The following is a 23,349-nucleotide window of genomic DNA, read 5'->3' on the forward strand; positions in this document are numbered from 1 at the left end:
ACGTGGCCGACCCAGGTTCGATTCCCAGCATCTCATATGGTCCCCTGAGCACCTCCAGGAGTAATTTCTGAGTGTGGAGCCAGAAGTAACCCTTGTGCATCACCGGATGTGACCCAAAAAGCAAAATAATAATAATACTAATAATAATTTTTTTAAAATAAAGTAATGCAAGTCATTTGTTTTTTAAAATCTTTTAACAGCCTAGAAGAAAATTTAGTGAATCTGAATTCTTCCTGTCCACCACTCTAACCCCAGTTACATGCTCCAAAATGAACCATACTGTTGATGACTATCAGTTTTTGAGAAATTTTATAGGCCTGGGCCAGAGTGATCATAGAATGGCGAGGGTGTTTGCCTGGCATGTAGATGACTCAGGTTCAATCCCTGACATCCCATATGTTCCCTGAAGCACCACCAGGAGAAATCCTGAGTGCAGAGTCAGGAGTAATCCTGGAGCACTGCTGGATGTTCCCCCCTCCCCACCAAAGAAAAGGAAGAAGAAATTTTGTAGGGCTATACAAACTTCTATAAAAGTACTTCTAAACTTCTAAAAATTTTTCTTAACATTAATGTGCTTTTTCAAAAAAAATGTTTTTGTTCAGCATTTTACTTATTTATTTATTTTTATTTATTTATTTATTTAGTGGCTTTTTGGGTCACATCCAGTGACGCTTAGGGGTTACTCCTGGCTCTGTACTCAGGAATTATTCCTGGTTGTGTTCAGGGGATCATATGGGACACTGGGGATCCAACCTGGGTCAGCCGTATGCAAGGCAAATGTCCTTCCCGCTGTACTATCGCTCCAGCCCCTGTTCAGCATTTTCTTTTTCCCAGCAATGTATGGTGACTTTTTTCTATTCCAGTATGTTGAAATGATTGAGCTTATTCTCTACAGGTTCCGTAGTTTTCAGGTATGGAGATACATACATGTTATAGCGAACCAGGCCCCAGTTGATGAGCATTTGGGTTATTCCCTCATGTTTCTACCTCACCACTACAGTGAGGCCACACCTTATTACATCCATTCCTGCAGAATATCTGTAAGGTAGAAGTCCTAGGAGATAAATTGCTGAGTTGACAGCAATGTGCATTTTAACATTCCGATACATCGGTGTAAATTTCCCTGGGTAGGTCCTGAGGGACTTCTGTTGGTTTTCTTCCAGCGTGATTTGTGCCTTCATCACAGTGAATTTCAGTATAATGCCTCACTGCACGTGAGCTTCACACAGGGCAGTAAAATCCTATCGAGGGCAAAAAGTGCAGCTGGCAATTTGTCCATGATTCTTGAAAGCGTGCCGCATTAAAGAATATAAAGGCACCTAACAGCATCCCAAATCTTGTGTCATCCTAGACACTGTTGTCTAAGGTACCACAACAGAAGTTGTTCTTTTCCTTGATATGGTGCTTATCAGATGCTTCTATATGTTTATTTCCCATTAGAGTTTTTCTATTGTCAAACATTTAGACCAACATAGTATTAACTAATAAATACACACTACTATTGCACTGCAACTCGGATTATTACCACTTTCCTTTCTAGTGGGGGGGATTTTCCCATTTGCGCCAATAAAGGATTGGAATAATGATTTACTAGACTAAAACACAACATCCGAAAACAGAGCAGTATGGTAGGGTTTATTTTGTATTTTGGTTTTAATTTAAAATATGTCTCTTTCTGCTCTCAGGTTGTCAAAGAATGTTCTGCTCACCACTCAATCATATCTACTTACACAAGCAGCCCAGCAGTCAACAAAGAAGAAATTTCCTTTTCTGGAGACAAAGAGATGTTACACACAATATAGTTTTGCCGGCTGCAGTTTCTTCAGCTCATCCAGTCCCTCAGGTACCGCATTGCCTATTATCTGCTGGTTTTCTTCCAGCCAAGATAAAGGTTAACGGTAGAAGCGATGAAGTGTTTTTGCAGCCTTGATGTGTAAGCTATTGAATCGTAATTTTTAAACTTGATTTGTGATTTAAAACTGTGATTTGAGAAGTTTAAACATCCCACAGTTTTGTAATGTTACATTTTTAGCATAAACCACGAAGCCAAGACCTGCTTAACTTATTTAGAATTTGAATTGCCCTCATGAAATGTTTATACAAAATCTCTAACATGAAGATAATATGGAGATACTACATGTATTTGGTGTCCAAACTATAAATATAGGGAAAATCCTACAATAAAATTGGGATCATTCTGGAGAGATTAATGGAAACAAATGCACTTGATGTCTTTTCCTAAAGCCTGCTTTTACGTTTTTCATGTTATTAAATGCTGCTGTCTTTGAATGTCCTTTGGAGTAAATTAAACAAGTGTCTTATCTCAGATCATTCTTCATTTTTCTGAGATTGCCGTTCTGTGGAAAGACACTCTATCCATTATTCAAAATGCAGTATAAAGAAGGTGTGTAGCACTTTTCAAAGAGCAAGAATAACTGAAAGAAATATAGATCTGTCCCCCAAGTCACCCACTGTCCCTCTTGTCTGCATTTTTTCTTTACAGTGAACCCACAGTAAGTCTATTATACTCAGTGAAAGTGACTGGCCCGTGTTGGTGGCCGAGATGTTGTCACCAGCACCCAGAGCATATTCCTGGTATTTTCTCTTTTCCTTAGGAAAGAGAAAGAAACTCCTGTGTGAGGTGAGGGACCACTTTTAGAATCTCAGTGACAACCAGAAAGCCCTCTTGCCCACTCTTATAACCTGATCATATCACAAAGCCCAAAGCCGAGGGGGCACCAGAGGGTGGGGGGAGGTGAGGGAAGCTGTGGGGTAACCTGGAGAAAAGAGACACTCACCCCGGGCTCTGCTGTGCCAGCCCCAGCCCTGGTGTGACTGGGTTATAACACGAGAACAGGTGGCGGCCCTCACACCGTCCACTTCCCAAGGAGCGGAGTCCAGCCGCGGCCCTGCCACAGTGGCTGCGATGTCAGCAGAGTAGCTCGACCTTCCTCAGCTTCCTGTCCCCAACCGATGACCAGACCCCACTCTGCTCAGCAGTGCTTATGGAACAGTTTCCATAAATAGCCTGTGAAGGGCTGTGCAGAACCTCAGGACTGAGAAAAGTCAGTGAGTGTTTTAACGCATGATCACTGCCTCTGGGTTCAAGGACTGATGAAAAAACTCTTCTAGATGAATGGGGGAGGGGGTGTTGGGAGTTTGGGCAGGTTTTGTGTTTGTTTTGTGACAGGACATAGAAATATTCTGTCTATATTTCTCTGTTCCTGGGAGGGGCAGGAGGGAAGAGAGCTATTTTTATTCTATCCCCCCTCTTCATTTGGGCACAGTTGTGGAGTGTCAGAGAAGTGGATTTGGACGAGGTGTCTGGGGCCTGGCAGTCGGCCTTTTACATAAATGCATGGGGTTTGAGGGACCGGGTTGTGAGCTATCCTTTGCATAAATTTCATCCTGGTGTTCAGAAGATGAAAGTGCTCTTAATTAACCATTTGGCAATTTGGAAGGTGGGTGCTATTTTTCATCAATGGCAATAGGCTTCTAACTGGGGGTGGGGGGAGAGGAGGGAGGGGTGGATGGGGAGGGTCTAGGAGGAAGAAGAAAAGAAAACGACTGTTTGTTTTAACCAGAAGTCTACTTCAGTGCTGTTTGCCTCAAAGCCCACTAAGGTTAACAGAGCGTCCCGAGGCAGCACTCACAGGCAATGTTAAGTTCAAAAGGGCAGGGGAAGGAACCGGGGGCAGCCCGGAGGGTCTGTTGTGCCGGCCTCGGAGGTCGGTGCTCGGGCAGGAAGGGCAGGGCTCCCTGAAGCGGGTAGCTGTGTCCGAAAAAAATGATCCCATTGTCGTGCGCTGGGTTCTGATCTTCGTTTTTCAATCCTTTTTCCTCCAGCACATAAAGAAGCCAGACTATGTGACGACAGGCATTGTACCCGGCTGGGGAGACAGCATAGAAGTGAAGAATGAAGATCAGATTCAAGGGCTGCGTCAGGCCTGTCAGCTGGCCCGGCATGTTCTCCTCCTGGCTGGGAAGAGTTTGAAGGTGGTGCCTCACCAGTGCTTCTGAGAAGCATTGCCGAAGGGACAGCAAGCGGCCTCTTTCCCTCCTTCCCTTTGGGTTCTTTTGTGCACATCTAATCTGCTGGAAATTAAGTAAAATCTGGTGTTGGGGAACAGGGATTTTTCTCATGTTATGAAGTTATTCGAGAGGTCTTTTTAGGTTTGCTTGTTTGTTCATCTTTTGGTTGGGGCCCACACCCGGCAGTGCTCAGGTCTTACTCCTGGTTGTGCTCAGGGAACCATCTAGGGTGCCAGGGAACAAACTCTGGTCAGCGGCATGCAAGGCAAGCACCCTTCGCACAGTACTATTCGCTCCAGCCCCACAAGAGGTTATTTAAAATCCAGATTCTGTTTTGGATCTGGATTCAGTTCCGAGGGAGCAGAGTTTTGGAGACACTTCTGGATTGAAGTAGTTTTATCCAAGTTCATCAGGAGCAGAAATTTAACTTGTTCCTCTCCAGCCCTGGTGCAGTGTCTGCTCTTAGCCCCCATATTATTTCTGTGTGCCTGAGGATTGGCCACTCTACCTCAGCCTTTGCCTCCTGTTTTCTTACATACGCCTGCAAAGATCACAGAGATGCCCAAAGCTGTAAATAATACAGCTATCTCATTGTACAACTCTCTTACCACAGGGTTGTCTTTCAGAATAATTGGAATGCCCTGGTATGACGTCAGGATCATTAAGAAAATCATATTGACCTGTGGTTTGGGTGGGCAAAGTGTACAAGTGAGGGGTTGGAGAGAGAGTACACACACTTGCCTTGCATGCAGCTGAACCTTATTTGATTCCCAGCACCATGTACAGTAGCCCCCAAACACTGCCAGGAGTGACCCCTGAGCACAGAGCCAGGAGTAAGTCCTGAGCACTGCTGGGTGTGCCCTCTTCCCCCCCAAAAAAAAGTTTTTTTTATTGATGAGTTATGATTTTACATATAACTCAAAAACAAGCAAAAAATTTAGAAAGTGAGACTCAAAGATAAAATTACTTAGGGTAGCACCTATTTAATAAAACTGTTATAGCAACATATAGTGCATAATGTAGCTTGAAGAAATAGTTCATTTTTAATAAAAATTTTGTTTTAGAATTTTTTTTTTAATGAGGGCTGCAGTGATAGTACAGCGGGTACGGCGCTTGCCTGGTATGTGGCCAATCAGGGTTCAATCCTCAGCAACCCATATGGCCTTCCAGAGCCTTCCAGGAGTGATCCCTGAGTACAGAGCCAGGAGTAAGCCCTCAGCACTGCTGGGTGTGCCCTCTCCCCCCCCCAAAAAAAGTTTTTTTTTATTGATGAGTTATGATTTTACATAAATGGAAAACTCAAAAATTATGAAACTCAATTTTATTTTTCTTTCCATTTTAATGTAATTGCACATCTCCTCATAAAAGAAAATATTTTTAAAAACACATTGACTGGGGCATTAGGGATGAAGCTCAGTAAGAGAATATTTGTCTTGCATGCTTGCATGTGTGAACCCCTAGGTTCTCTCTCTTGCACTCCGCACATACACACAAAACAAAAGCAAACACGTTGATTTTGGCTGACGATATGGCCCAACAGTTGAGCACATTTTTTATATATAAGAGGCCCTGGGTTTGATCACCAGCACTACAAAAATCACCACCCCTCACAGCACCACCGTGCCTGACCAAAGAAAAGAGCTGACTGATTTAGCCAAGAAAAATTTCAAAATTAGTGAAAGTCAAATCGTTGCAAACTGTATCAAACTCCATTTAAAATCGATTCCCCATGCCATTGTTGCAGAACCCACATCATGTTTTTCTGAGACTAGAAAAGTAGGTTGACCTACTTTTTAAGCTTTATTATCTAAAGATTTCCGTGAGTGTTTATATTTAACCCATTGACAAAGAGGATGGGATTACCTAAGAACATATTTTTTAAATCTTCAGGCTGAAAAAGAAAAATTTTCCTGTCACTTAATGACTCCCAAAATGATTTAATAATCCTAGAGTTTAAAATGTCCATTTCCTATTAATCCATAATGCCATCAAATATCCAAATGAGTGTTTTTTTTTCTTAAAGGCACAGTTTAGGATTTTCATGTGAGGCATAATTAATAAAATATCATATTGTATTTATCACAGCAAATTTATACAGTCTCACCCTCAAGTAGCTATAGACATAATCAGTAAATACAGGAAATGTCTTTAACTGTCACTGCACCATTCCTTTATTGAATATTTTAGGTTGACATGACAACTGAAGAAATAGATGCTCTTGTTCATCAGGAAATCATCGGTCATGATGCCTATCCCTCACCTCTAGGCTATGGAGGCTTTCCAAAATCTGTTTGTACCTCTGTAAACAACGTGCTATGTCATGGTATTCCTGACAGGTATTCATTGCCTAATAACATATTGTTCCTTTGAAAGCTAAAACATGAGGCCTAGATCTGTAACATATGTTGAAAGACACTATAGTTTAATTGAAACCCACCTGCAAACTTCTGAAGTTCATTATAGGAGAGCAAAAATTTGAAGTATTTTGCTTCAAAATGTACAGAGTACTACTTAATATTTGCCAGTGCAGTATGTAATCCAAAGCAGTGTGTGTGTGTAATATTTTGTGGGCCTTCTTAGATGTGACTATAAGCTGTTGTTTTGACAAATAATTAGATAACTAATGAGTATATTTTTTTAAAAAACAGTTTTTTTTAACAATGGCAGATTGTCATATCAAAATTTAAAGCATCTAGCGTGTCATAAATGACATATATTTAATCCATTTATCCCTTCTCTACTCCAAATTATCATTGCAACTCACTGGGTTTGTAATTCATTCTGTATTCATTTTTATATTCCTGTATTAAGATCTGTCTGTCACTTCTTTTTCTTTTTTTTTTGGTTTATTTATGTTTCAGTCGACCTCTTCAGGATGGAGATATTATCAACATTGATGTCACGGTGAGTAAATCATATAAAAAATAGTCTTTGATCAACTTCAGCATTGCTGGTAGCAACAGGAAGAAGAGTGGATTGAAAATGTGAACTGCACCGAGGCAAGTGCTGTTTACTTCTAGACCCAGACGCAAGCAGCTGGTTTCCTTTTTTGTCTTTAACTCTGTGTTTATTCCAAGTAAACCCAGGCCTGACTTGAATTTAGGGCTGGAATCAGATGCACTGAGATCAATGTTGGCCTAAGTGAAATGTCAACCCAATCCTGCTATGTGTCATGTTTTTGAGAAGGTGTAATTGTTATTGATCCACTGTGTAGTTAATGCGCAGCACCACAGCACTGGGCAGCTGCTGAAGCTAGATATGTATGAGATGAGCTAACGTGAAGAAAGCCAGCATTTTTCCTTCACTCTGCCAAGATTGATCTTCCTCTTCCTGCTGATTTTGAGTGGGGCCTGTCATTATCTTACTCTGTCATTAGGGGCTGCATTGGCCTGTGTGTGTCAGTCTATTTGGACAGCAACTCTTTTGCTAGCAGTGTTCCTTAGATTTATTAAAATCCCTGAAGGTAACACCGTGTTCCATTTCTGGTGTAGAGAGCCTTGAACGACAAGCGGAGTGGATTTCCCCTAGAACTTGTGTTTTCGCAAAATGGCTAATAGCGTTTCTTTTACATAACAGTCCTCAGCGATTTAATATAGAAACTTCCAGTTGTACAGGTCCTAAGCTTTTCTAGTTTTCTTAGGCTTTCACTGTTCTCAGTCTTGACTTATTAATGCCTTGGTACTTCATTTTACTAGGTAATTTTATAGTGTTACCTTTGGATTATGTAGAGTGTAAATAAATTCTGTACATCTGGTGATTCGTGAAATTTTCATAAATAGGATATGAATATCTGATGAGAAGTAGTGTACATAGATAAGCTGTATTCTAGGAGTAGAATTTCTGTTAATGATGAATTATTTTTCGTAATAGTTAGCATGTGTCTTCACCATGAAGCTTAGATAGAAGTGTGAAGGAGGTGGAAATTGGAATCCCGTAGTTGAATTCAGTCAGAGTTTTAGTTGTCTAAATTAATTCAGCTTTTTTCCCCTTCAGATCAATTTGTGTGAGTACATAGCCAAAGATTCTCTCATTGCTGATAGTCCTTCCTGTATCATTTTGTCCTATTTAGAACGCTGGAACATTTGCTCCATATAAAATCCACTGGTATCTTTCCAGTACTCAGAATTATGTGGAAGGAGGTATTTTATAAAGTATACCTGAAATGAAATATTTTCATGATACACTTTTCTTTTGGATTGTAACTGATTTGAGGGTTTTGCTATTCTCTCACCTAATCACCCCCTAATACAATACTATTTTGAATAGCAGCATGTTCTTCTTACTGTTTTCAAGGGGTCCAGAAAGAATATCCCAGACCTTCTAGTTTTTTTTCCCAAGACTTTTAAGAAACAATTTCCATGTTTAACACTCAAATGATTTACAATTGTAAAACTCATAAAGCAAAGTGAAATACTTTCAAGTATCTAGAAATGTGAAGAAGTCAAAAAATATATGTTTGTATCTTACAAGTGATGTTTTGGACCAAAGAGATAGTACAGCAGGTAAGATGCTTGCCTTGCATATGGCCAAAACAAGTTCAACCCTGGTACCGCATATAGTCCCCAGAGCACATTAGTAGTGATCCCTGAGCACAGCCAGCAGTCAGCTCTGAACACAGCCAGGTGTGGCCCCAAAGCCTCCTCCACCAAAAAAAAGGAACAAAAAAACAAGTGATGTTTCTTTAAGATATGTTTTTAAGTGAAGAACGCTATCCAAAATACTTAATGCACTTATCAAAAAATATTCATTGTATTTATGAGTATTTATATTCATTTGTATCACAAAACAAGATTAATTTCCCTCTTGAAAGTTGAATGTTAAAAAATTGATAATCTGATGCCTATAGTAGTTGCTCAATTAGTATTTGTTAAATAAAGCACAGAACAAGAATAGTTTGTAGTACAAACAGCAAATTATAAGTTATTTATAATAGAAGGTAATTTATAATATTTTTTAAAACCACAGACTTCAGGGTCTGGAGCAATAGCACAGCGGGTAGGGTGTTTGCCTTGCATGCAGCCAACATGGCCGACACAGGTTCGATTCCCAGCATCCCATATGGTTCCCCGAGCACCGCCAGGAGTGATCCCTGAGTGCAGTGCCAGGAGTAACCCCTGAGCATAGCCAGGTGTGACCCAAAAAGACAAAAAAAAAAAAATTAAATTCCATTATATATTAAACCTTTCAAGTTGTCATTTTGAAAATTGGCAAAAAATAATATGAACAGCAAATAAATATTTTACAAATATAAACAAATCAGTTATTCAAATATTGAGTAACAAATTTTCATAATAATATTCATATATTAACAAATGTTATATATTTGTGTATAAAATCAAAACTTATACCCTCCTGGATTGCAAATGGGAATAAATATGTAAAGACATATTACAAGGTTATTAGTTTGAACACAATCATGAAAACACTTGCCAGTAATTGTTACTTTGCATCTACTTCTATAACAAACCTTACACAAGTAACTTTCTATGCCCACGTTTTCTGATTTACAAGAGGAAAAAAATAATATAAATATCTTTCTTACTTCCCTCATAAAATATAAAAGACATTTTTATAATACAAAGAATATAAAGATTTGTGATTCTTTAATGTTTTCTAATGTTCTACTTCATGTGAAGAAAAGAAGAAATTACGAAGAACAAATTTATGCAAAATAGCAAATTCCATCCTATAGAAAATAATCGATATTCAACCAGTCTCCTCTGCCTTCTATATATTTATTATAGTGTTTAGTAATTATTGATTTTTATAATGAATCATGTCTCTAGGGCTTTCTGAATCATTGATGACTGATAAAGTGATGTTTTCTGCTATTTTATTTTTAAGACTGTTTGTTATAATTATTTAAAAATCCATATGTGGTGTTTTCTGTTAACATTTTGCTCTCTGGAATTTACAATGAGGCTTTCACTTCTAGACAGGATTTTTCTTAAGATATTTCATTCCTACTACTGAGCCCCTTCAAATTTTGTCTTCATGACACTGAAGAAACTGTCCTCTGTTAAATACTTCTAGGTTCTCCATATCTCCTACAGTCACTATGAGTCAATGTTTTTGGTCACTTTTTTTTTCCTTTGGATTTTTGGGTCACATCTGGCGATGCTCAGGGGTTACTCCTGGCTCTGCACTCAGGAATTACTCCTGGCGGTACTCAGAGGACCATATGGGATGCTGGGAATCGAACCCAGGTTGGCCATGTGCAAGGCAAATGCCCTACCCGCTGTGCTATCACTCCAACCCTTGGTCACTTTTTGTATACTTGATTTCGTCTTTTTAGAAATAAAGTATGGAATCATACTTTATGTTTTTATGTTACCATAAAATGCTGAAGTGGCCCTTATCTATCTCTTTTTAAATCTTGTGTGGCCTCTTTTTAATTTTTCACAAGTTCTTAGTGTATTTATTTCTTCCCTCTTTATAGGTGAACCTGATTGTAATTCCAGAAGGGTTCGTATGGAACCATGTGAATCTCCCAAATAACTAATGAATCCAATGCATTCTTTTGGAGAAGATGTTTAAATAAGGATACATTTTAAATGTTTTTGCCTGTGTTTAGGTCTATTACAATGGATACCATGGAGACACCTCTGAAACCTTTTTGGTGGGCAATGTGGATGAATGTGGTAAAAAGTTAGTGGAGGTTGCCAGGAGGTGTAGAGATGAAGCAATTGCAGCTTGCAGAGCAGGGGCTCCCTTCTCTGTAATTGGAAACACAATCAGGTAAGCCTTACACTGACAAGTAAAGGGAGGGTTGGCAAGTGGCACAAAGGTTATTGGTGGCTAGGTATAAAGTTGATGACATGTTTTATGATTCACAGTCATCATTTCAGTCTGATATCACTATGTGAACTGCCAGGCATGTTGCTCCCTACGTAAAAAAAATGAGAAAAGAAAAAAAAGTATATTATAAAAAAAATGAATCACACCAGGGTCAGCAAAGAAACTTGTAGGAGCAGCGAGCAATATTTATGTGACTGCTTTAGTTTCAGCTTGACATGTGGGTCTCTTTAGTCTTCCATTACTTAAAGTCACACCAAATGTGAAAGAAAGTAAAGAAGGGGATAAGCATCCCAGTCCTTAGGTAATGACATAGGAGAAAAGCTACATCTTAGATAGGAAGGAAGTGAGATGCTTTCCTGCTATAACACAGAGATTAAAAAGCCTTAGTTCAGGCAAGTCTTACCTTTCAAATAAGTGGATTAGTACACAGCTTGCCAAGGGTGTCCCTTTTTGTGTCTGGTTCGTTTTCCCTACATACCACTGTTTATTTTTTGTACACACAGGATTCTCTGTGTGCTTTTTGAGCATATGTGCATTTTCTGAATTCAAGACTTTACTTTGGGATCTGTTACCTACTTTTAGATCCTTTGTCCTGCAGAAATGTTTTGAAGTAGATGTGCAAAACATGTGTTTTCATATAAAAGTAACAAATTCTGTTAAAGATGATCACATCAGTATCTTTTAAAGCCCTGTTCTCATTAATGTGAACCTGAGTACTTCCCATTTGTCTAAAGAATCAGAGGCTTAGTCACCTTGAAAGGATGCGGCCTTTTTTTCTCTTTGTAAGCCTTCAAATACTTTAAGAAAAAGGCTGTAAAATATCAGTTAAATGTATTTATGGCTTTAAAAATATTGTAACAGTGTCTGAATCAAACTTTAGTAAAATCTCTTTGGGTTATATCTGAGAAGCTTTTATTGAAGACTTTGAACAAAATTGTGTTTTTGACAGTTTTAAATTATAGGCTAACTAGCCTGGGAAAAAAGGATAGTGTCTCTCTGTTCTTTCATAGGAAATGTTGAATCAGACCCCTACTGGGAAAAGAAATTTAATGCATATCTCACTATCTTACTGTCCATGAATATAATAGAAATGAATTCAAAATGCAGTTTTATTTTTGCAAATGGGATGAGTCGATAGATGTACCTCATATTTTTGAACACCTAGGGTTCAACAAATTTACTGGTGGTGCTCTTGCATTTTAACAAAATTTATTCTTCAGTGGAAGGGGGCAGAGAACACTAGATTCTTATTCAAGCATTCTATCGAGCTCTGCATTCATGGCTGTGTCTAAAGGGCATGTCAGCCTTTGATTCTCTCTGAGAGGTAATTATCCTTTTCCTGTCACGGAACAACAAATGATAGCTAACTACAGAGGCACATTTGCAGTAGTCACATTCATCAACTGCAGGAAAAAAAATTCAATTTAATTGTGCAACACAGCTGCACATGAGCTTCGGAGCATTTCTGTTGTTCTCCCTGTCTCGCTATTCCTCCCTCCAGATCTATTTTTTAAACTTTTTTTCTGGTTATTTTTTCCCCTTTTTGTCTCTTCTTCCATTTTTACTCTCTGTACTTTCTTGTTAAAGTAATTTTCCTTTGTGGCTCTCATTCTTTTTTCCCCATTGAAGGCTATGAATGTAGAAAATTATCACAATTACTCATATAATTGAGCCTCTTTGTAGCAAGTGCAACTCCAGTAGCCTTTCTCCATCATGAAAATGGTTTCATTATAGGGTTTTTCATATTCTCTGACACCATCTACACAGAGGAACAGGCGTGCAGATGAGATGTACTAGGAACAGGCTAGATCAGTAAGGTCACAGTAGGAATAATTAGCTCTGCTATGGAAAGAGCATCTAGGCCTTTTACTGCTACATAAATGTACTGTCCATGGCTTTTAGTCACAAAAAAACTTACTAACAAATGGAGCTCCCGCCTACTACTTTGAAAAAAAGATTTGTATCAACACTACAATTTTCCATCATTAAGACTAATAACACAGAGCCTAGTATACATCAAGGGGAATAAAAAGAAAAATCTCACATTCAAGTGGCGGCTGGGTGCTGACCTTTGTTCCCTTTTTTTGTGTACGACTTAACTCTTTACAAAAAAGAGCCACACGCCACACCAACATGCAGGTGAACTCCAGCTAGTACTAGCAAAGCATAGCATTCAGTCGGAAAATCTGATAAATCTCCAAGCAGGATAATGCATTTCATTACATATGCACTACATTAATTCTAGCCACATTAAAAAAGAAGAAGAAGAAGAAGAAGAAGACGAAGAAGAGTAGAATTGAAAGTGACATTGGGTTTTAGCTATCTGGATGCAAAGGTCAGTTTTCACGGAATATAAATTTGCATGTACTAGTGCCTTTGAAAAAAACCCAATTCAGTCCCAACAACTACACTTACAAAAGTGTGTGAAAAATAATAGACAAGGAACTTTTTTTTATCCTTCCCTAATATATTTCATTATTTCGATGGTTTGTGTCTAACTCTAGGGAGGAAACTGGCCCCGATTTTCACAAATATTTGTTCTGATGTGTTAGAGGAGTGTTTCTGGACATCTATTATTTTGCCTTTCCTTATTCGGGCAGAATCCAAAGGGAGTAAATAAACAGTCCCCACCTTTAAGCCGGAAGTACTTGGAATCATTACAGACTGGAGGTTTACAGACATCTCTCAACTCAATCTCATTTATTTTAAGATATTCACCATCTTTTGCATAGCCTCCCTCTAACACGGAAAGGACATTCATGCATCTTTTAGTAGCAGTATGCTGCCAAACACCTAGTGGTCTTTATAGAACATTTTAAAATTCTCTTCTGAACCCTAAAGGATTGAATGATTTCTCTACAGAGGTACTGGCTAAAATAGTTTAATGATAAGAGCTCTTGATGTACCCTTTGTTCCATAAGGGATAGCTCGTGTGCTTTAGGGAACTGTGTTTCACTCACTATACCTTCATCTGCTTTACAATGTTTCCACACCAGCCCTCTGAGCTCTCTTCCCAGCTCTCAAAATCAGTATTTTCGCGATTATTTCTAGATGATATCATCTATACATATGAGAATATTGTGAATGTGTAGATTCATGTCACAAATATGTGACAGTTCAATCAAAAATAATCTAAACTTATAGTTGTACGTGTCATGATGAAAGTATCAATAAATGGGTTTTAATGTTTAATTCATAAGTATATGTTTTGATATTAATTTAGAAGACTATAAAGCAGATTTTAAAAAATAATCTCTTTCTATTAGATTATGCACATTTAAACAATAAGTGGCTCAGGCAAAATAAGTCATTTTAATGTCATCTGTGATGGATTTTTCTTGACAGCTACTGTAAATTACAATTACACTGCTTCTCTCTGCGCATGAAAGTAAGCATTGCAATAAATTATCTTTTATTTCAATCCATCATGTCTGCTTTTCAGAAACAGAAAACCTCAAATAAAACTTCAGCACTATTGTAAGAAAAATACAGTAATTTGTGATCCAGTTTGAAACAAAAAAAAGTACCGCTTTTTCAGAAAACAGTTGTTGGCTTTCAAAAATATTACTAATTGTACTTAAACATTCTTTGTCATCAGATGGAATCTCTGGACTTGTGCGTTCCTTCATTCAAAGACCACTGCTTGAAATAAAAATCTGGGAATGTTACAGTAAAATCTCATAACTTAGAAAAACAGTGCCATTTGCAATCCTTTAATTAAAGATGTGACCATTTAGAGATTAGCATTCTTTATAGGATTCGTGTAAGAATGGTAATAAAACTATTTCCATGGGCCTTTTTATTTCTGTAGAAGAGTATGTGCTTAACAATAGTACGCCTCTGCCCTCTTGGGGAATGTATTCTTAGTCACAAAATGTAGTTGAAGTACATGAAGAATTTTAATTTTTCTGGACAATACTTCAGTTGAGGAAAATTGCTTCATGAAGGGCAATGAAAGGGAAGAAAATGGTCAAAATGAAATGCCTTAGTAGAGATATCTTTTCCAACTAAAACATGAATTGTAATAATATAATATAATTTTAAACTAAGTTCACAAATTCCCTTAGACACTTCCTGCCTCCTCATTCCTCTCCCCTTCCACCATCCTTAAATATCCTTGAGGAAAGGCCTGAGATCATGACTGTGCTCAGACTCAGGGGTAAGGACCAGCACATGTGCCAAGACAGGAGAGTTCTTTTTCATGGGTTTTAGTAAAAAGAAGACAGAGTTAACGGGGAAACACCCAGAGTCAGAAGACGCTTGTATTTAGATACCAGGCCTACCCAGACTAAGGCTGACACTAGCAACCCACCTTGGGCCCCACTGCCCTCCCATCTGGCTCATCTCCCCAGCACAATAGTCAGAAGACATTCACGCTAAGTTCTCCTTCCCTTGCCAGTAAGAGTTATTTATAAGTTCTTGCTTTCATGTTTGAGTGGTGTTCTGTTCTGCCAGTCACTTGGAAGTATCTCTGTGAAGTTAGATTTAAACTCTAGAATTAGGTAAATAAAAGGTGTGCTTCCCTTGTATTCCTAAATAATAAAGGACATGCTTTCAAAGAGTAACTAGGAACATGAATGAGATTTTATCTCATTTACTCCCACTGCCTATGTGTTAAAAACGACCAATCCAAGAGGCAAACTTGACCCTGTAAAACAGAGGGACACATGTACTTAGCTCCTGGGAAATTGAAATAGGTTCTCAATCTAGGAACTAAGGAAAAATTTTTTCTATTTTGTTTTGTTTTGTTTTGTTTTTGGCCACACCAAGCTGTGCTCAGGGCTTCTTTCTGGCTCTGTGCTTGGGTCCTGGTGAGGCTGGAAGACCATGTGGTATTGGGGATCAAACTTGGGTTGGCCACATGCAAGGCAAGTGTCTTAACTTCTATACTATCTCTCCATCCCAATTTGTTCTTTTGCTCTTCCCACCCAGCCTTGAAATCTGATCTTTGCATCCATGACACATACACGCTAGGTTCCTCCTGTACTAAGAAGTTCCAGTAGGATCCAGGTAGTAAATTGTAAAATGCACTTGAATATCATTAGCTACCTAGTAATCGTAAGTAAGTAAGTAAGTAAAGGTCCTCCCGTTGATCATCGATTTGCTCGAGCGGGCCCAGTAACGTCTCCATTGGAGACTTTGTTGTTACTGTGTTTGGCATATCGAATACGTCACGGGGGGCTTGCCAGGCTCTGCCATGCGGGTGAGATACTCTCGGTAGCTTGCCGGGCTCTCCGAGAGGGGCGGAGGAATCGAACTCGGGTCGGCCGTGTTGGCTGCGTGCAAGGCAAACGCCCTACCGCTGCATAGCGGTAGGGCGTTTGCCTTGCACGCAGCCAACATGGCCTAGTAATCATACAGCTTCTTTTATGATGAGGAATGAGAACCAGCATCAGGGGAGGGGACTCCAAGTATTTTTTCATGGTGGGCTTTCTTCCATTCCTGGAGGAATGGGAAATTAACAGATGACAGTTTTAACACACATTTAAATTGTAGTGATGATTTCTGCCAATTAAATCCCTAAAAGCCAAAGCTAGCCTTTAAGGAAAGAACATAGGAGAACAGTTTATAGAGAGTGTTGTCAAACTCATCACTAAGGTTTATTGGAATTGGAATAATGATTTACAGGTTTAGTAGAATCCATGACTATAAAAATAATCTAGATTAATGTCTTATTAATCATCTCTCATTTGGGGTCAAAGAGATGGTATAGTGGGTAGGGAGCTCGCCTTGCACATGACCACACACATAACTGGGTGTGACCCAAAAACCAATAAATTCACCAACTACCCAACTTTTCAGTCTCTATTCAGAAATTATGGGCTGGAGCTATAGCACAGCGATAGGGCATTTGCCTGGTGCACAGCCAGCCCAGCTGAGCCGGGTTCAATTCCTCTGCCCCTGGTCCCGGCAAGCTACCTAGAGTATCTCACCCGCACAGCAAAGCCTGGCAAGCTACCCGTGATGTATTCAATATGCCAAACACAGTAACAACAAGTCTCAAAATGAAGACGTTACTTGGCCCGCTCACTCGGAGAGCCCGGCAAGCTACCGAGAGTATTCGATATGCCAGACACAGTAACAACAAAGTCTCCAATGGAGACATTACTGGGCCCGCTCGAGCAAATCGACGATCAATGGGAGGGCCTTTACCTTTATCTTTACCTTTACTTGGCCCGCTCGAGCAAATCGATGAACAACGGGAGGACAGTGACAGTACAGTGACATTGAGAAATTATTTGTGCTGTACAAATAAAAACACCTTGACAAAGTTCTTCCTCCTGGTCGAAGTGTGAAGATACAATATGACCATCAAGTATAGGTTAGTCAGGAGAGGAACAGATACAGAATGAGCTCATATGTGGTATATAAAATAGCACAGTAAAGAAGCAATTACTCAAAGGAAGCAAAAAATGAGAACTGGTCATTAATGGGAAGCATATGACTATAACAGGGATGGGGAATACTGGGGGACAGGGGACACCCGAACACGGTGGAGGGAAGCTAACATTCTGGTTGGAATGTTTTTTGCATGAAACCTTGCCATTATCATATTGTAAGTCCTGGTGCCTAAAGTAAAAATAAATAAAAGATAAAAACACTGACTTTGCACATGAATAACTTTTATACTATAAGTTCATGCAAATAAGATCAGAAAAAATAAGTTACTCTTCTATTTGTAGCGATATCCTGGTCTATGAAGAGATGTTATAGGTTGGAAGATGAGGGTTTAAAAGGAAATATTCAGTGCTAGAGAGATAGTACAGCAGGTAGGACGCTTGCCTTGCGTGCAGCTGACCCAGGTTCAGTCCCTGGCATACTATGTGGTCCTCTGTGCCCTGCCAGGAGTAATTCCTGAGCATCGGTGGGTGGGCCAAAAAAAAAAAAAACAGAACAAAACATAAAGAAAGTCCATGAAGGACACTGGTTAACACTCTTTGAGTTCATGTTAAACTGAACTTAGGGTCTGTTGAAAATTCTATTGGAATTGGAAAACTTTTCATGGTTTTGCTTCTCATTTGGGGGCCACACCCAGCAGCGTGTGATTTACTCCTGGCTCTGCACTCAGGAATCACTCCTGGTGGACTAGGAGGTTTTCATATGTAGTACCAGAAATCGAACCTGGGTCAGCTGCATACAGGGCAAGCACCCTACCCGGTGTACTAATGCTCAGACCCCCAAAAGATTGGAGAACTTTGGATCTGTTAAGGATTTAATAGCAGTCTTGTAAATCCTCACTCATTAATATGATTATAATAAAGCCATTAGGCCCTTTATCCACTTCAAAATATAAGACATTGACTGTATATATGTTCTTATCTTTCTGGTGCTGCTGGAAATAAACACATTTCCCTGATTGCAAAATCTGTGTTGTAGGTACTAGTTTTTCCCAAGCATGACAGTGATTTAAAAGAATTTTTATGATTTTTAGTAATGCAATAGGTCTTGAGTGGAAATCTTAAATGATCACAAAGTTTTAGAGTGTTTCAGGAATACTGACAAAGCAGATTTGGTCTTTTTTGTGAGTGTTTCTATTTGCAAAATCTAGAAGGTTTTGAAATAAACTAGAATAAAAGAATATTGAAGAAGGAAGACATAATTCTAGATTGTAAATTGTTTGTTTGGTTCACAAATTAGGAATAGTTCCCAAATTTGGGAAAGTCTTTTGTGAAATCCAAACAAAGTAGGCAAGTTGTTTTTCTTGTTTTGTTTTGTTTTTTAATCTTTATTAGTGAAACACCATGAGGTACAGTTGTAGACTTACATATTTTTGCGCTTGGGTTTCAGTTATACAATGATCGAACACCCATCCCTCCACCAGTGCCCATTCTCCACCCCCACTGATCCAGTATCCCTCCCACCCCCCTTCCCTCCCATTCCACCCTGCCTCTGTGGCAGGGCATTCCCTTTTGTTCTCTCTCTCCTTTTGGGTGCTGTGGTTTGCAACAGAGGCATTGAGTGGCAGTCATGTTCAGTCCACAGTCCACTCTCAGCACGGATCTCCCATCCTGGGAGGATCCTCCCAACACCCTTTATTTGGTGCTCCCTTCTCTATCTGAGCTGAGTAGGCAAGTTTTTATGACCCACATTAGGTGCACATGTCTCTTGGTTGTAGGTTTGTATGTGTGTATATATGCATGTGCACATTTTGTGTATAACTTAGTCTTGTTTAAATGTGTACTAAAGGAAATGAAGCAAACCACTGTGTTAGAAACATTAACACCCACCTACCCCCCATTTATCTCAAGGAAGTTGTTACAAGCAACTGCAAACATTTCAATTATTCAGTATAATGAAAACAAACTAATATCATAATCTTATTCTAAATATAACTGTTTTCTTTTTCAGATGCTATTTTAAAAAGATTTTTGTTTTCATCTAAGCATTATGTAAAAGATATCTAATCAAACTGTTTTTCTTGGTCACTTTTAAAGTCACATAACTCATCAGAATGGTTTGCAAGTCTGTCCACATTTTGTGGGACATGGGATAGGATCTTACTTTCACGGACATCCAGAAATTTGGCATCATGGTAAGAAAGTTAATTTGGAAACTGATAAGGTGATTTGGCTTCCAAGCTCTTCCTCTAACTTTGATACACACTGTCATCTCTGTGCGCGTGTGCAGGGAATGGCTGTGGGGGAAAGTCAACTTAATCATAACCAGAATCTCACTATGTTAAAGGATTAGAGCACCCAGCAATTTTGATCCCCAAATAAAGCTCATTTTGCTTTCTGTCTTCTTAAGATTGTGTAGCCAGAAGGTACAAGAGGTATTTGTCTAAGAAAAAGTTACTAAGTTTAAAAAAAATGAATTAAAACATTTTTAAGTTGTGGGCTGGAGTGATTGTACAGGGGCTAAGGCACTTCCCTTGTATCCTATTGACACTGGTTCCTATCCCCAGTACTACATATGTTTCCCCTCCACTGCCCCCCGCCCCCCAAGAACCCACAGGAAGCACAGAACTGAGAAGAGCCTCTGAGAACCTTTTTTGGGTTTGGGCCCAAAAGTCAACCAAAATTGACAAAAAGAAACCAATGAAAAAGTTCCTGAAAGCAAAAATGCCACAGCATCAGTGTTCCAGCACCATGCACGTAGGGCTGTTTTCTGTTTTGCTTTTTCTCCCCCCCTCTCTAACCGCTGACTGTTGTGGTTAAACTTCATTACATCCTACACAGTGTTGACAGCTGATGTATTTAGCAGCATGTACTTTTTAGTGATTTCTAGATTATGCCCACTCTTGTGTTCTTCCCCAGACGCTCCTGTTTTCTACTGCCTGAGTGTGTTCCCTGTGATGAGAAGGGAACTGTGCTGGCTTAGGGTACATGGCAGTTCTGTGGGGAATACCCCCAAAGATGGGTGCACACCTGTGCAGAGACCAGAAGAAAGTGGTCCTTGGCCTTTCTGTCTCTGGGTAACTACTGCCAGAACCGTTCCCAAGGAGAGGCCCAGAGAGCAAGTGGACCAGAACCTCCTATGGGACCCCCACAGAGAACCCCACAGAGGCAGCTCAGAGGTTTAGGTGAGAGAGTTGAAAGGACCTTCCTGGGGCCCACACTTGGAACTGTTAAAAAAAAAATCTGTAAGAAAAAAATAAATAAAAGGTGGGACTGGAGCTATAGCACAATGGGTAGGGCATTTGTCTTGCATGAGACTGATGTGGGTTCGATTCCCAGCATCCCATATGGTCCCCCAAGCATCACCACGAGTAATTCCTGAGTGCAGAGCCAAGAGTAACCCCTGTGCATCGCCGGGTGTGACACCCCCCCAAAAAAACAACCCCCCCCAGGTGGCTTCCCTCCTTTTGTATCAGCTTTTTTTCCCAAGACATGTATTACACTTTGGAGTGTTGAAAGGTCATTAGGCCTAAGCCCAGCTCAACCAGAAAACCTTGAGCTACAAGTGAGCAGGAGACAGAAGCGTGGGACAGCCACACAGGTGTCTAAAGCACTTGGGTCACCCGTTCTTCAATGCTCCCTTCCCTTCTCCCAAGTGCCCCCTTGGGCCTAGGCCCCAAGGACAGAATGAACAGGCTGACTAAGATCCAGGAGCCCATGTAAATCCCCGGGGAATCACCACTACCCAATATTGTAGATGACTCCCTCCTCCCCAAGAAGAAAGAAGAAATGATAAAGTTTTTCCAGAGTCCAACCCTCTCTAGCTGGTCTCTGTCCTTTCATTTCTTATTCCCACTGCCTCCTGACCACCAACCCCTTCCTGTTTTGTTTGTTTTGCAGCAAATGACAACGAACTACTCATGGAGGAGGGCATGGCATTCACCATAGGTCAGTGCCCAGTGCTTCTGCAGAGCCACAACTCCCCGGCAGAAGCAGCGTCGGCCTAGGCCAGGCAGTACTGTGAAGGACTAATAAAGCCAATCAGCGTAATGAAATAATTCACATGCATAGTAAATCTGATTAAATAATATCCTCGAGCCCCATCTTCCTAAATCAAATACTTACCGACACATTTAGGAGAGGGCAACCATCCAACCTCTAATTCTGTTACCAGCATAATGTGGTGTTTGGTTTTGTTGTTTGTTTGGGTTGGGTTTTGTGTGTGTGTGTGTGTGTGTGTGTGTGTGTGTGTGTGTGTTTCTTGTTTTCATGAGCACCCAGTAACTAGAGGCCATGATTATGCCTTGTTCCCTGTGTCAGCAAGTAGCATATGTTCTGTGGGGGCCCATATCCTGGCTGCTCATGTGATTGGTGTCACCACCAAATTCCAATCACCTAAGACCCCCAAAGGCATCCTAGTCCTGACTGTGGGACTTAATGGAGAAGCAATTAGAGTGAAATAAGAAAATTGTTATTTGCTGATTAATGCATGTTTTGAACAGGTTTTAAAAATTCAAAAAATGTTGTTTTTTTTTTTAAACTGACTGGTGTTTATAAGAGGGACTAGTGTTTGGGTAGTTATTATCCACGGGGTCTTAATTAAGGCTTGATTAAAATGCCCTTTTTTTTTTCCTCTAAAAAATTACGAACCAGGCAACTTCATACATTTTTGAATTGCCCCGCTTCCTCTTCCTACTGTTTAGTTTGTAGTACACCATGTAAGCAGCATCAATTATCAACCCTTGCGAGATGACAACATGAACCCGTGGTGGGGGGAGCACTTGGAGGGAGGGGGAAGAACTTTTCTTTTTTTTTTTAATAATCAGCGGAAACAATGTTTGACAAGAATCTGATTAGATCCTTGCAGTAAATATTTTCCCTCTTACAGAGCCAATCATAACCGAAGGATCCCCTGAATTTAAAGTCCTGGAGGACGCATGGACCGTCATCTCCCTCGACAATCGGAGGTGTTTGCTGCTTTCTGTCCTATTGCTTTCTGTGGATTGGGAAGCAAAGGCTGGTCAGACAGCACTCGCTAGTCCTAACCGCTGGCCTGTGCGTTTCAGGTCCGCCCAGTTCGAGCACACGGTTCTCATCACGTCGGGGGGTGCGCAGATTCTTACCAAACTGCCTCACGAGGACTGACACCGCAGAGTCTCCCCCCTCCAAATTGCTGAAATCCAGCTGGAAAACTTTTAGAAGAAAACGGGCTGGTCCCGTAGTAACCCACCTAGCACCTAAAACAGCACCTTGAGGAAGTGCCGCGGACAACTCAGACCTGTCTGCAGCCTCACAATGTCTGTCAGAGAAGCAGCCCCTGGCGCCTGACGCGGGTTCCCAAAGGAAACTTCAAGGGGGTTGGGACACCGTAGTTAGAAGAGGAATTCATAGACGGAGCTTGCTTTGCTTATCCTTGTCCTAATCTGCTTGAATAAAAAACACCACTTAAACCCACCATGGCTGTGTTCCTTGCATCTGAGTTAAGGGACAGGGCAGGTGGTAGTGTCTGAACTTCAAGCGCCCGCACCCAAAGAAAAACCTGAATGTAGCTGATAGCTGGATTTTTTTTTTCAAAAGCCTCTCCCACAACCACAACCTCCCTCCCCCCTTTGTGGATGCCACATGGGCTGCCCTGAGAGTGTTAGCAGAGGATAGTCACCCCCTGCCACCCCCTAGCCCTATCCATCCCTTCCCTTGCTCAGCCACTAGCAATGAAAAGATTTTGCCTGCGAGTGATGAACGGTGAGCTTCCTTGCAGTGGACCGGGTCCTGGCCTGAAAACCTGACTTTCCCAATCCTCTGCAGCAGCTGCTTCCCGGTTGTCATTCCACCCTGCTCTTGCCATCCCAAAGGCAACTTTGGAGAGACCCTGCCCACCATCCCCACTCCCCAATAGGCCGGATGATCTATTAAAACGAGGCATTGAACCTCCACTCCTCCAAGTGTGCAGCTCCCGTTTAGTCACTAAGTTAACCTCTCCCCATCCCAGACCCCTTTGGGGCTTCCTAGAGACCCAAGAATCCCACCACAAGAGAAGATTCCTGAACAATTGAGGGTTAGGACCTTCGCTAATTAGCCTGACCAGCAGCTCCTCCTGCTTTAGAAAGCAGACGCTCCCAGGACACACATTGTGAACTTTCTGCCCAACCACCTTTCCTTGTTCCCTTGCTCCTGGGACCTG

The 23,349-nt window shown here is 40.5% G+C and overlaps 1 protein-coding gene across 5 annotated transcripts in view; it reads left to right on the top strand.

Annotated features, from left to right (window-relative positions):
• The window catches only part of METAP1D (methionyl aminopeptidase type 1D, mitochondrial), an 86,222-nt gene extending 63,605 nt beyond the window's left edge, over positions 1-22,617 (top strand). For 2 of the 5 annotated variants that reach the window (XM_056110199.1, XM_056110200.1), the window contains exons 2-10: positions 1,686-1,843; positions 3,847-3,996; positions 6,220-6,368; positions 6,894-6,936; positions 10,607-10,770; positions 19,266-19,363; positions 21,069-21,116; positions 22,057-22,135; positions 22,235-22,617. In XM_056110199.1, the coding sequence (XP_055966174.1) occupies positions 1,686-1,843; positions 3,847-3,996; positions 6,220-6,368; positions 6,894-6,936; positions 10,607-10,770; positions 19,266-19,363; positions 21,069-21,116; positions 22,057-22,135; positions 22,235-22,313 (968 nt within the window). In that variant the 3' untranslated portion in view covers positions 22,314-22,617. Of the gene's footprint in view, positions 1-1,685; positions 1,844-3,846; positions 3,997-6,219; positions 6,369-6,893; positions 6,937-10,606; positions 10,771-13,384; positions 14,796-19,265; positions 19,364-21,068; positions 21,239-22,056; positions 22,136-22,234 lie in introns of those variants that run through there. The other 3 variants (XR_008791881.1, XR_008791882.1, XM_056110201.1) reach the window with 3 other exon arrangements.
• Positions 22,618-23,349: the final 732 nt, after the last annotated feature.

Source organism: Sorex fumeus, unplaced genomic scaffold, assembly GCF_029834395.1.
Source record: "Sorex fumeus unplaced genomic scaffold, SorFum_2.1 ptg000009l, whole genome shotgun sequence".
Taxonomy (NCBI): Eukaryota; Metazoa; Chordata; class Mammalia; order Eulipotyphla; family Soricidae; genus Sorex; species Sorex fumeus.